The 14,257-nt window shown below is 40.6% G+C and overlaps 1 protein-coding gene across 2 annotated transcripts in view; it reads right to left on the reverse strand.

The window, feature by feature from the left end:
* Positions 1 to 14,257, reverse strand: part of NOX4 (NADPH oxidase 4) — a 113,688-nt gene that overhangs the window by 16,942 nt on the left and 82,489 nt on the right. For both annotated transcript variants that reach the window (XM_032099126.1, XM_032099127.1), the window contains 3 exons: positions 5,558 to 5,677; positions 2,004 to 2,112; positions 1,359 to 1,427 (listed from right to left, as the gene is read on the reverse strand). In XM_032099126.1, coding sequence (XP_031955017.1) covers positions 1,359 to 1,427; positions 2,004 to 2,112; positions 5,558 to 5,677 — 298 coding nt within the window. The remainder of the gene's footprint in view (positions 1 to 1,358; positions 1,428 to 2,003; positions 2,113 to 5,557; positions 5,678 to 14,257) is intronic.

Below are 14,257 nucleotides of genomic sequence, written 5' to 3' on the forward strand. Positions count from 1 at the left end.
GCCCTGGCCAACTCATCCTCCTCTGGGCTTTTATAGACAAGAGGCATTTGCTGCAGGCTGGGCTCTTACCACACAGGCACAAGGGCTGCTGCACAAAGGGAGCATGACATGCAACTGCCCTGATTTTGGTAGCAGTCAGCACTTTGGACTAACACCAGTGAACACACCACCTGTATGGCCATGGAGACTTAACTCCTCCTTGAGCAATTATGAGCAGCATTATGCTTCATGGCAGTTTTGTTCAACAGCCACAAAAAAAAAGTGACTTTAAAGAAAGACTTCAACCAAAAAGCTGACTTAAATAAATTCGGCAGCTGCTTGATTAATATCACTATGCAGTAGTAGTACATTATATAGTATCAGAAAACTCCCTTTGAATTGGCTATTACTTCACTTTCACTACCTCATTGCATTGCAGTCCTGCTTCCAGTTTTAATTTTAACCTAACAGTTACACACCAGCTTCATCAATCAGGTATTTTCAAGCAGTCCATTTCAATCAACATATGTTGTCCAGGCATTACATTTGTCATAGTCATAACTACTGTGGCTATCACATCATTTAAACTATGGGATTGTGCTCCTACCAGAGCTGTGAATGTTATGCTATCTCCACCTGATACCAGGCAGATCCAAATCCTTTGGGCATGGTTTCTCACTGCATTTGATGTTTTGCAGTTATTGTCAGGCTTGTCTTTGGGCACCCTGTAGTCAGTGGAAAGCTTCCTGACACGGCACAGTAAAGACTTGTACCTAGGCTTATGGGCTAAATAACATAAAATGAAGATTGCAAGCATAAATAGTTACAGAAGATGCCAAGATTTGGGGAATTAGCCCAGCCTTGTCATTGGCAATACATGACAATTTACAGCTCAGTATCATTTTCAGTCTTACACATCAAGAAATTTCTACCTTTCATCTATTTATGAGGCAATGAAATAAAAAGCTTTTAAAAATAACTAGATTCTTTCAAAATATATATGGGAAAAGAAGATTTGAGCTTGCAAGTTCCTAGAACTATTCTGGTTTGGTTCTTAGCCCAGAAACAATGCATATTTCCCATCGAACACGGCCAACTGTCTGGTCTGTGGCCTGGCCTGGAAGGACCTCGTTCCTAGAAAAGGAAGATATGGATTTCTGCCCACACCTAATCAAGTTAAGGGTACTGCACTAGACTCTCTTAATGCTGTGGGGATGAACTGGCTCTCTTGCTCTATTAATGAATCAGTCACCCGAGTTTATGGCCTCATCTCCTGTTTTTACCATCTGCAGTAATCCCCTTCTGCCTTTGACTGACAGTTTGCATCGCCTATTACTCCAAGGTCTAGTTTAGTTTACAAACAACATTTGGCCACATACCTGTATTCCATCTGTTTGACTGAGGTACAGCTGGATATTTATATAGTCTGGCCGATTCTCCTGCCAAAGCTGGGAGGATGATAAAAACAGCTAGTGAAATAATATTCTTTTTCTTAATCTAAGTGTGAAGTCACTTATGCCTACTATGCTGAGGGACATGGGTTTCAGCATCAGTGAAGTAAGCTTTTTAATGAAGAGGGTGTGCTTCCACAGCACCCCTTTGTGAATATTGCACATCATGCTGTGTAAAAAATATTATTTTAGGAAGCTACATGGCTCTTAAAATACACTTGGAATTGTAAATCCCACTCCCTTCTCAATCTGTCTACTAGCCAAATGACTAAGGGCCACTCAAAACTTCCCAGAATGCACGTGCTGCTCCTTCTGTCTCATAAAGTAGTCTGGACACAGATAAGTGCCCAGGCTACTGGAACATGGCTATGCTGCAATGAAACGTTGGTGATGGATACTCAAACTGGTTTGTGCAGCTCCAAAAACAAATGAAGCCTGGATCAGGCAGCCCAAGCTACTGCTGGAACTCATTTGTTTTGAGCAAGGCTGCCATGTTGTATAGAATGCCAGGTGTGTGGTGTGGGCATACCTTGCATTTAAGTTGTCAAGATCCCTCCAAACAACACCCATTACCTTGTTATGCAACATACAGAGCAGATCTGCAAACCAGCGGAAAGACTCAATGTCCCTGCATACCCAAATGAAGTAGAGTCTTCTGAGCTTGTAGCATTTCCAGCCGTCACTTGAAAATAAAATGTGTAGGTAGTTCAAAATTATAATTTTAAAGGGAAACATTAATTAGGATGCCTTATATTCATTAATGGAAACATGAATTTCCATTAGAAGCTAACTGCTAAGTTGCTCTTCAAGCTATGATACATCAGACACTGAATTGACCAACACAGCCTATTTGGATGATCCTGAGAACATTCAATCTCTAGCACAGAGCTAACAGCCATCACAGATACTAGTGCTTCCACACTAGGAAGTTGTCAGCTACACAGATGATTGGAGGAGCAAAAATGACTTCATGTATCATCATCAAACTTTTATTTCAAAGCAAAGGAGACATTCTAAGTTCAAGTGTATTTATTATGCTTTATTAGGTTTATAAAGCAGCCCGTAAGTGGAAAATATTGACAAATGCAATAATGGCAGGACTTAATTCTGCCTTTATATTTGAAAGGCTCTGGTTGGTTATAATTAATACTGTAGCAAAATCACAAAGACCAAATCAAATCAGAGCTCCATTGTGTTATGGAACTGTGTGATATATTACAGACTTCAGAAAATGCTGGTAGATAAAGTGCAGCCATGGGCAGATTCCGGCATTGCATCTAGAAAAACAGGACTCTCATGTCAGATTTCTAAATCAATTAAAACACAAATAAGCACAAAGGAAGGAGATTTGAATGAACTGGAAAAGAAAACAGAAATAAAAAATATCCTGATGAGTAATGAGTTGAAATAAAGCACATGTATTCAGGAAGCATTTTCTTAGTTAGCCAACACTGTTTTTTGTTGTTCTGATCACTGGAATGGTCAGTGCACAGTTTCCTCCTTTTCCTCCTAATATAATTTTCAGATAGGGAAGGCCATATCCTGTGCACTTCAAATGCCAATCCCAGGAGCCAAACCTCCGGGAAAAGTTTCATGATACATCTCACCATACCCACTGTGCTTTATTCCAAACTCTAGCTGCTGGCATATCCAGCAAGGGTATAGGGATAATAGATCTATATAAGTGATGGCTCCAACCAGTGTCTTGCCTCCCCACAGCCCTCCCCTGAGAGGCAAGGATGGACACATCAGCAGCACCTCAGCAGCACGTAGAAGTGAGCACTCATCTTTCATGTAAACTCCCCAGAGAGAGTAAAGAAAGTGCTTTCAGACTGGGGGAATACAGTGGTTTTCAAGTCCTGATTTCAATTTTTTGGTTTGTAAACTGCTGACCTGCCAAACAGGATTTTCTCCATCCCTTTCTGACTGCCTAAACTAAGACAAGCCCTTAGGAAGGGTCACAATCTGGTCAGATGTGACAAGAGAACTGTAAGCAGCAGCAAGGAAAGTTAAGTGCCTTTCACCATAAAAAGGGATAAAAAAAGAGAAAAATGCAAGGCATTTTGCATTGAAATGCCCCAGTTCAGTAACAAAACACCACTCTCAGTGATGAAACACTGCAGCTGGCCAAAGAGGCTGGACTGCAAACTTCATCAGACAAGTCCAGCATAGATTTAAAATAGCACCCCAGACACATATGCCTGCATCTACCTCCAGCAGGATATAATTGCACAGTAGAGGTGCAATCCCCCATTACAACCACTTATATGCAACATTTCTTGCATATTTCTGTGTTACACTGCCCATAACAGCCATTATTTACAGACCCTTGTGCATAAAAGCCTCTATCTTTCCTTAAAGTACGCTATAATTTCTTAAAATAGGGCATAGGGTTCAACAGCTAAGTGGAGGGAAGGGCGGGGGCATGAATCAAATTATGTACATACAAGGGGAAAACAACAGAGCAGGAAACAAGATTTCAAGGACAGGCTGTGGACCTCTCCTAGACTTGTGTGTCCTTGACACAGCAGGACTGGCCTGGCTGCTCTGCAGCGTTGGCATCATGAGGCAGTTTGCATGTTCATACCTGCCAATATCTGCTTCCAAGCCAGGGCAAAGACACACGCAGATCATCCACTAAACCAGTGCCTTGTTGATGTTTAAATACTGAGGAGGGAAGCAGACTAAGACTGTTAACTTTTCCCCAGAATGATTCCCCTGTATACTGTACAGTGCACAAGGGGAAGAGTGGCTACAAAGGCAGGTTATGGAATTAGCTCCTTGGAAGTCAATTTATGGCTTTATGTAGATAAAAGGACATTGCAAAATCCTTTGGACACTACCATTTTCTTGCAGTGTCTGTGCAAATTCCTACAGCCTCTGATAACACACTGGTAGAGGAAAATATCTAATTACCTGCTGCTGGCCCATCTTTGTGTTCCGTGACATTTCTGCTAAACACTACCAGGGATAATCCATCACAAGGAAAACAGTCATTTTATCCACCTGAGCCCCAGGCTTTCAGCAAAAATTTACCCTGGTTTTGAGAGGATGATCCATATGCTTTCAAGAAAAGAAAATGAGGGAGCCCAAGATGGTCTTTGGGGGCTGCAGCACTATGAGACACATGAGGCTAGTAACTTTCAGTAGCACTTAGCACTGTCAGGCCCAGCCCAGGTTAAGGACAGAAGAACGTGTACAGCATCTAAATTCCACACTTCACTTTGGAGTTAGACCTGACCATTGGCAAGTTCATCTTGGAAGAAATGCTTTAGTTGTGCATTGTAAAGCCCTCCCAAAGCCAGTTAGCCTCTCAGCCTCTCAGGGAAGGTTTGCTGCTTTGGCTGCTGTTTATACTGGGCCTTTGAAACAGGGGTGCTTAACCTGTGACTGGAGCTCTTAACCAATAACTCTAGCAAATAAAAAATCAATAGCAATCATAAAAGCAAGCCTATTTCACCAGCATAAGATTTGGTGGGAACCATGCTGTCAATGTGACAGAAGAACAAGAGGTGAAAAGTTTAATCTGCATAGAATGTGAAAGGCTTTACATTAAAATAAAATTTAAGAAGAGAGAGAGAAAAAGACAAGAAGGGAAAAAATAGAAAAATGCATATCTAAAATTTAAACTTTTCAAATGGAGTTAACATCTGCATGCTACCTGAATTCGGGTTGATTCCTTCCTATTAAAACATCAAGCTTAGACATTTACAAAAGTCAAACCAGGAGAGCTGGCCCTGCATTTCCAGCAGAAAAGATTGTCACAATTGTCTGACTCCCAAAAACTCTCATAGCACACAGCCTCATCTAAGTTGGGACTAGGGGAACAAGCCTTGCTGAAGGGCTGTGACCACATTAATCACAGGTTAGGCTGGTGGCAGGATACAAAGGCTGGTGACACTGTCCCCATCCAGGTGCATCACTGGCACATCTCTGCCACAACTCTTTGGGTTACACAGCTGGTATGAGAGGATTTATGCCCTTCAGGGACATCCCAGTCCTCTACATCTTTTCAAGGAACCATTAGCTTATACCAGTGGAAGTTTTCTAAGACCCTCAAAGCCTTTCTGACATGCACTGTTGCTGTAAATTGGGGCAAAATGCTTTAAAGGCTTAAGCTCACTTACAGCAATGTGTTGAGTATGGATGCAAATGGTGTAACTCCAATACCTCCAGCCACGCAGAGGCTGACCTCGTAGTTCAGGGATTCCTCAAAGGGACTTCCAAAAGGTCCATCCACATACAGTCTGCATAAAGAGCAAAAAGCATGCTTTTAGAGGAAACTGTTAAGATCAGAGAAAGGGAAAGAAAAGCAAACCGGAATTAAAACCCTACAAAGAATTTGTTTCAAATTTTTATTAGTCTTGGCATGCAGAATGTGAAAATCTTTTTCCTGGAAAGCTTTACATGGACAGGAATGAATGTACAGGTTGTGGCAAGAAAAAATGTTATCTAAAATCTCTTGGCACATTCCATGATTAGACAAGCTATTTCTTAATTGAACAAGTGGAGGTGACTAGATTATGGCTTCCTATTTTTTCTGGTGTTAGAGGGCAAAGAAAGGGCTGCACTAGATACAATAATGACTTGGTGGGTCATATGTAGGAAAGAAAAATATTACCGCAGGCCTAGGCCCTAGGGTCTGTCACTGTATCCTGCAGCCATAGGGAGGAGGAGGAGAGAAGATCCAGCAGGCAGGAATTGTGCAGCAAGATTGATTTATTTAATTATTTTACAAACTCTTGTACAGACTTTTTTCTTCATAGTCTAATTGGAGAAAGGACCAGCCACCCCTTGGGGTGATTGGCTAAAATCCTAAAACATCCATTGTCAAAATATTTTTCTACTATACCATAAACAAGACTTTTCAAGGTTGCAGTTGGCTTGGTTGTTTACATTCCCTGCTACCTCTTCTGTGAGAGAGAAAAGTCTCTCATGGACTTAGAAAATAGCAAGAAAAATCCTTGCTAGCAGCATTTTTGTATCTACAGAAAAGAATTTGGCTAGGCCTGCCTAGGAGGTTCATCTTATACAGGTTTTCTGAAGAGAGAGAAAAATCGCTGAGTTGTTCCCATTTGACTCATACCTCTCAATATTATAACCATTTTGTCCACTTGATTTTAAAGATTAGGAGACTGTGTTCCATTTCCAACCTATTTTTAATACTTCAGATACTATTGGATAGTACATTGGCTATAATTTAAAAATCGGTTTTAGGTATTTTCAAAAGTTTGACCTCCTACAAGATCTTTCCTACACTGCTGACAATCTGAGCATGGTCACCCATAGATAGCTCACAATTCATGGGCTGTAAGATTTTATACACTCATATGGAAAAACATTTCATCCACTACCTATGGAAAAACAGCTGCATATCTTACCTCAGGAGCAGATTCATCTTTAGAAACTGCTATAAAGAGAACTTGAACAGGACATTTACTCAAGGCCTGTTCTGTGTAGGGGTGACTCACTGGATAAGCACAGTTTAGGTAACAGGTGAATAGAGCCAAGTGTGGTGGGACCGGCACAATGTTCAGCAGCTCAGCAGACACATTTGCCCACAGATCTGCTGACTGAGAGCAAGCTTTGGCCTGAGTCCACTAAAAAGCTGCAACACACATCAGTTTCATACACACACACTGGTACTGTTGCACAACTGAGCTGCACATACTCCATTTCTAATGAAAGGGCGTAAGCTTCTCCTTTATAACAGCTGGAGAATTAAAGGCAGAGAAGACATCTCTTTTCCCAGACAAAGTCTTCCAAACCTCATCTGATTAATTCCTTTGGAGGGCTGGATTTTAGCCATAACTTAAGTTCTCAGTCTGATCTCATTTCTTTTAGTTTGGTGGTCTGACCCTTGGCATCATCTTACCAGTCAAGACAACATCTTGTCTGGGTGTCTTTGGCCATTATGATCCTTCTTAGGAAATTTTTTCCAGACCTCTGCTATGGTTGACATCTTGATGCCTCATATGCTAGGCTCCTTCTTCTATGGTGTCTTAATTGAACACAGATAACTACCAACTTTCTGATAGATCTGGACTCTGATCCTTAACTATATCCTGTCTTATAAACTCCTTTCTTGGTGTCCTGCCTGGAGAGAAAGGGAGAAGACATTGGCCTAGCCACAGACATCATCAGAAGGCATTGGAAATGTTTTTAAGCAAACAAATTTTATAACTAAGCCATCTTCAACCTAAATGTGCTTACTCTTGTTTCTGTATATGTAGTCTCTACAGTATTCTAAAAACGTGCTCTTGGAGAATCTCAAAACTTTGCAATGTCAAGTATGTTAGTTCCAGCATGATGAGAATATTAGAAAAACAAATACACTCCTTACTTAAGACAGACATATTCTTTTACACAATGGGGCCAAGAAAAACTTAACTGGCCATGTGCATACAATATAAACAGAATTTTAAGCATCTGCTCATTAAATGTTTCCTCTTACATAACACTTTATACCGCACTTACTTAAAAAGGGTTTATTTTCCACTAATGAAATTATACTACTGCTCGTTCAGAGTGCAGCAGCAACTGCTTCAAGAGATCTAAGAGTTGCACTATCACTTGACTGAGTAGGTAAAGGAGCATCTCTTGTTTAAATAAACAACAGGGAAAATGTTGAGAAGCAGGCTGTAACACTGAAATAAATCTGGTCCAAGGGATATTCTGAAAGAAGTCCACAAATGTTATGGGTCTCAGATGTATATGTAACAAATGCAACAGAGATCTAATTTTAGGATATCAGAGTATATAAAAAAAGAAAAAAACCCAAAACAACTGGATAACAAAGACCAGCTACCCTGTCATTCCTGGCATACCTCTTACACATGTTACCCTAATCAGCCCCCACTTAGCTGGTGAAATCTAGAGAATTGCTCCTAAAGGTATGAAGTGCAAAAACACAGGCCTGAGGGAAATTACTCACATTTTGGACAAGCAGCACTAACTTTCCTTTGGATACACAAAGGCAAGATTTTGAGTGAAAACCACAAGAAAATGGAACAGAAACAATCAAAGCACATTTTTCCAGAAATTACCACAGTGGATGTGACAACAGTTATATACTGTAGGGGAGCCACTTAACACAACTGCACTACTTGAGGACTACCTGAACTATATATGTTTGATCTCAGAAGGGATTAAGCAATTCCTGGAAAGTCTGAGTGCCTCTGAATAACACTGACATGATCAGGAGAGGAAAAATGCAAAACTAGATCTGGTCACCAGAAACCAGTCAAGCACAGTGCATGCCAGAAATTCAAGAAACAACCTGCAATTAAATATGCATTTTGGTCAGAATGCTCCAGTTTGTGGTCCATTAGCCCCATCTGGCCTGCAAAATATTTCTATTTGCCCACTGTGTCTTCCTCTCAGGGAGTGAGGAGCAGTTGCTTGGACAGCAGATGCAATCAGAGAAGCCAAGAGCCTCCTGCTGTGTCTGCATGTGGTCCAGCACAAAGCAGCCAGAAGTCACTGCTTCCAAGTGTGAAGAAGAGAACTGGGGGAAAACCTGGAGAAATATTGCTACTGCGTTAACCCACTGCACCAGACTGCCTGGAAAGACTGATTCCAAGGATAACATGATCTCCCTAGAAGATTTTGTTGGAGGTCATAAACATGCTCTATTTAATCCCTTTTTAGTATGGGGATAATTTATAACTGAGACAAATGTGGCCCTGATGCCTTAATGGCAGTGGTCATTTATCCTTTTCTTATTCAAGTCAGTGGAAGAAAGAAACCTCCTGATGCCATATCAAATGGCACAGGGTTGAACAGAGCAGTGATTCAGTCATAGACTTCTGCAGAGATTATGCAATTTTTGTTTCCTGTCAACATGTTCCTCCTTCCATTTAGTAGGACCGAAAACTTTTGCATAAAAGCAGCTCATTATTGAAAATGAAATATCACAGCACTCAATAAAAAGCCAAGGGGGGGTAAAATGACTTTTTGTTTCTTGAGCTGGGCCCCAGATATATCACACTACCATGCTATGCTCTCCTATCCCCCAGCTTTCATTTAATTAACATGAAGGAAGGGAATGGAATTTTACTAAAAATTTAGAAATTGCCCCTTCAGGCAAACTTATTTAAATAACAAGTTGTTCTTTTCACTGCATTCACTTCCAGTCTTAGGAGTGCTCTTGCTTATTATTCTGGCACAATTTCTTAGCTCAGAAAGAGGGAAAAAAAGCTCTTCAAAATAAAATACATCACAAAAAATAGCAGAGGACATTATTAAAAAGTATCTTATAGATATTTTCTATTTAAAGCACACTCCCATTCTACAGTGCAGTGGTACCAAAATAGCCCAACAAGCACTAAACCAGCTTGTTCCAGTGCTGGGCAATGCCACTGCACTAACATGGGGCTGTCCCTAAACTAAGGGACACTGTCTCAGGGACACAGGCAGATGTACTGCTTTTGAGATCCAGCTCATTATTTTCCATAAGGCACTGCACAGTGATGTGTGGAGATACCTGCTCACACCTTTTGGACTTGGCTCTCAGTGCCATCCTTTACTTCAGGGTGTAGGAGCCCTTAGAAAAGTTTAATGCTTGCATTGTACTTCACTACTCAACAGTAAATGATGATACCACTTTTTTATTTCCACACTCTCTGGGAGCTACTGTAAGACATTATCTGGGATATTAGTGGAATAACAGATGGATAGGGGAGTTAATTCAAGAGCTTGTAGGAAATTTTAATTAAAGCATTATCATCATCTGCAAGCTGAACAAAATGCTTGGATACAAAGTACTGTATAGAGCACAAAAAGTGAAATCCTAATCTGACTGAAGTCTGTGGCAAAGCTCTTACCAGTGTCAACTGAGTAAGGATTTAAACCAGCAGCATGAGATTTTATATTCTTGGTATTCAGTTCTTACAAAGACCCACATGTAGGTATCTTTGCATGAGCACACTAAGTTCTCAATACAGTCATGACACACAATCAATACAGCTAATGGAGCTGAATCCCTCTCCTGATTCCTTATAAAAACATCATTGACATTCTCCAAAATCATAATAAAATCAACTAAACATTCCTTCTCCTGTGCTTAGTCTTCTCTTTTACTTGTCCTACCAAAAGCACAGCTCAGAACTGATGGATTCAGCCTGAGAACTCCAAGGAACCGACTGTCTGATGGCTGAAGCAGTTTCTTTATGTTCTTCTGGTGCTCTAACTTGGCTGCACCAGAGAGATGCAATCACCTCTCTCTGATAACCCACAGTATCAGCTTCCACCCCCACATGACAAATATTCAAACAAGTGCCTCCATGTTCCTCCCACATTTCCCTTCATGCCTGGGAGGGAATCTCTGTAAACATCTGCAGAGCTATTTCATTATCTCCCTTCAAATTCCTTCTTAAGACTCCTCTTTTCTCTGATATCTGAAAAAACAGGCTCCTGATGTGCTCACTGTAGCTCAGTCATATTCTGGATCAGTACTGTTTCCCTGAATTTTGCTGTCTGATTATAACCATCAGTTGTCTGCTGTTTCTCCAGTTTAAGTTAGTTTGTCCCTCTGCTGTGTGGCTCTGTCTATCAGAACAGCTTCCTGATGCACCACTCTTCAGGGCACCAGCATAACAGAGATCAGAGAAGGACTGCTGGTAACCATCCAAATCCCAAACTTGTATCAGAGACAATCTTTCATATGGTAGGCCTGCAGAAAGCAAAACTGACTACTGCACTGCTCTAGAACATTTTGGAGTTCCAGGCTCAATACACATTTTTCAGTAAAAGCCTAGCTACAACAAATTACAAGATTTTTATGTTTTAAAGAAGCTGTATTTACTACTATCAAAGATTTTAAAATGTTTTCTGCAGCAAAAATCAAGACAGCCACTTCCTTTTTTGAAGTCAACGTACAATACCTCATGTCATTATTTCAGCCTCAATTTAGATGTGTACACTCCAACACTGTTTTTCCAGAGGGGTTGTGATCATTGACAGCATTTCAGTACCAACAGCCTCTTAGAAAAAGAACCACTAGTGAACAAAGCATGCCATCCTTGTTTTTTACGGATTTCCAAAACTACAACAGCTTTCCAAGGTTTAAAAGTGTCACAAAATGTGACATCTGGCATGCGTGATCAAAGATTCCCATGTGTTCTCCTGACACTGTGAAAAATGATGTTTCCATTAAAGAAATCAGCAGCCCCTTAGACAAATAAGCTTGCAAAACCCAGTGGGTCCAATCAAATTTATATACTGTTTTGTGCAAGATTGCAAAGGGTTATGATTCTAATTCAGGTTTCATTAGCCACCCTCTCCTGATCTTTTTAAACTGCTTGAGTTAAATTTCTGATTGACTTTTCACATTTTTTCCTTTCAACTTCAAACATATTCTTACAGTACATACTAGAGCTTGCAGAAGGTTCCTTCTCTTTTCTACAGAAGTTGATTCCTTGAACAGCTAGTGAAACATCTGATTTTAACAACGTGGATGGCTCAAAAAACTATAGAATCAATTAGCACCAAATTTTCTTCTCATAGAAACATGCCAAATCATTATTAGTATTAAAATCCTGTAAGAACCATCGGTTTTAGTACATCTCAGTTCCATTTATTTCTCTGTGACTGGGAAAAACAAAACAAAACCACTTTTTTTTCAGCTTATTATACTCTCAAGGGCCCAGAGATAACAAAAGAAGAATTTCCAGCTCTGCAACATCCTTAGCAAGAGGAAACATGTTGAAGGCATGATGATAAGGGTAAGACAGTGGAGCAGCTGAACAGGCACCTGTATTTTCATGGATAATGCTCCTCCTGTAAATCACAAACTGAGATATGTGGTTTTCCATGACACACGGTGAAGGTTTGAGAAGATTCCACTGGAGTAGGCTGGAACACTACAGCAGCAGAAGTTGTACAACTGCCTTTTGGGAGCTGGACTTGTAACAGAGGAGTGAGCAGGAGGAAAAAGGAGGAAAAGAACCTCCTGACTATGAATGAGAAGTTCAACAAAGCATGGAGATCAAACTACCACTGATGGCAACAGAGAACAGACTTGCAACTCGGATGGACAGCCTTGTAAACACGGCTATTCCTTGTTCATGACTCCCACAGCAATCTGAAAGCAACCTCTCAGACCAAGTTAGTTTTCCTTAGAACTGAATAAAATTATCTAAACATTGCCTGAAGTACTTATGGAGAACCCATATTTCTGACTACTCATTGCTGACTATTACAGGAGAGAAGCAACAATTTAGACCATTCACTTACTCCATTAAAAAGTGTAAAACCACTATGAGAACTATAACCAAATATAATTTATAAACTGAGGCAACCTCGTTCTCTGAAAGTACGTGTACGTTCCGTACCAAATTTTTGGGTCAATATTCTTAATTAATGTTGCATTCTTTTCTGTGGCAACCTTTTTAAGGTCATTTTTACAAAATGTTCTCAAAATGTATTCCTTTGATTAAAGAACACAGAATTTCACTTTATTATAACAAGAAATCCAGTTGTACACCTTTTTCCTTAGCAATTGCAATTTCTATTTTGTGAAGTGCTTTGCCTCCCTATAAAATTGTGTCCTACCAATTTTGCCTGAGGTAATCAAGAAAAATAAAAAGAAGAGCATTGGCAATGACTGCACCACCTACTGAAGCTTGCCTTTGAAAATTTATTTGTTACATCATTAAGTGATAAAATGCGGCAGACCAGCAACCACAATGAGGTTGAATGTGCTGGCCATGTTTCTCCACAACCCATTCACTGACACAGTAGTTATCTGCTTATCTCACTGCAAACTGTATTTCTGCTTTAGAGTAATCCACTTCCATATTTGATCTTTGGTCTCTTTCAATATTTACAGGAAGCTTTCTGTTGCCTATACCGCTGCCTTTGGTGGTCATCTCAGAGAGGTGATGCCATCTAACAGATGGCACAGAAGTAGTGCCAATATTAGCCCTCTTCCTCGCTTGGTAAATGATACTCACTGACAGGACATGTCTCCACACCACTGGAAATACCTGCAGCATCAGTTTCTGTAGAAGCCTGGAAGGCAAGGTGGCTAATATTCATGTCTCAGACAGCAACAGCTGGATGGATAGCTGTGGAGCCAAACAAGGATTGTTGGTAGTAACAGGCAAGCATTGTTTGCAGTAAGACACTGCAACTGTGAGAAAGAACAGGATGTGGCTGGAGAAGGGGCCATAGAGATGTAGAGCAGCACTTTCCTGTGATAAACATCCTTGTTCTGGCTCCTGGAGAAGAGCATGACACAGTACAGCACAAGTGCAGGAGTGAGGTCAAGAGGCAGGAATGGACTGTGGGGGGTGGATCAAGACTACCAAAGACCTCCAACCCCTTTCCACACTGATGCAACCACATTTCAGATTTCCAAAGGGGTTTCAAGTTTTCCACATCTCTAAATATTACATATTAACCAGCACTGGAAGTCTAATGTGGTTCCCTCAGCCAGGGTTTGGGTATTTTCAATTGAAATAAGAATGGGAGAACTACTTGGGAGTTTAGGACTCAGGAAAGCCTGATAGTACGTACATGAGTTTCCCACCCCTGGCAGCTCCTTTGCAGTAACAAATATACTCAGGAGATACATTATAGCAAAGGGTAAAATACTTCTTCGGATACAGTAGGCTGGGGGAAAAAGAAGACCACTCTAGTTAAACATCCACACTGCCAGTAGGCTTTCCCAGTCAAGCTCCAGTATACCTTAGAGCTGGGAAAAGAAAAGTTGGCTTCTGCTGACAAATCCCAAGGATGACAAAGTACAGGATTTAAAATCCTAGCTAGGTATCTGCAGAAACAAAAGGGGATGAGAGAAGCAGCTGACTGAAGTGCTGGCAGAT

Source organism: Corvus moneduloides, chromosome 2, assembly GCF_009650955.1.
Source record: "Corvus moneduloides isolate bCorMon1 chromosome 2, bCorMon1.pri, whole genome shotgun sequence".
Taxonomy (NCBI): domain Eukaryota; kingdom Metazoa; phylum Chordata; class Aves; order Passeriformes; family Corvidae; genus Corvus; species Corvus moneduloides.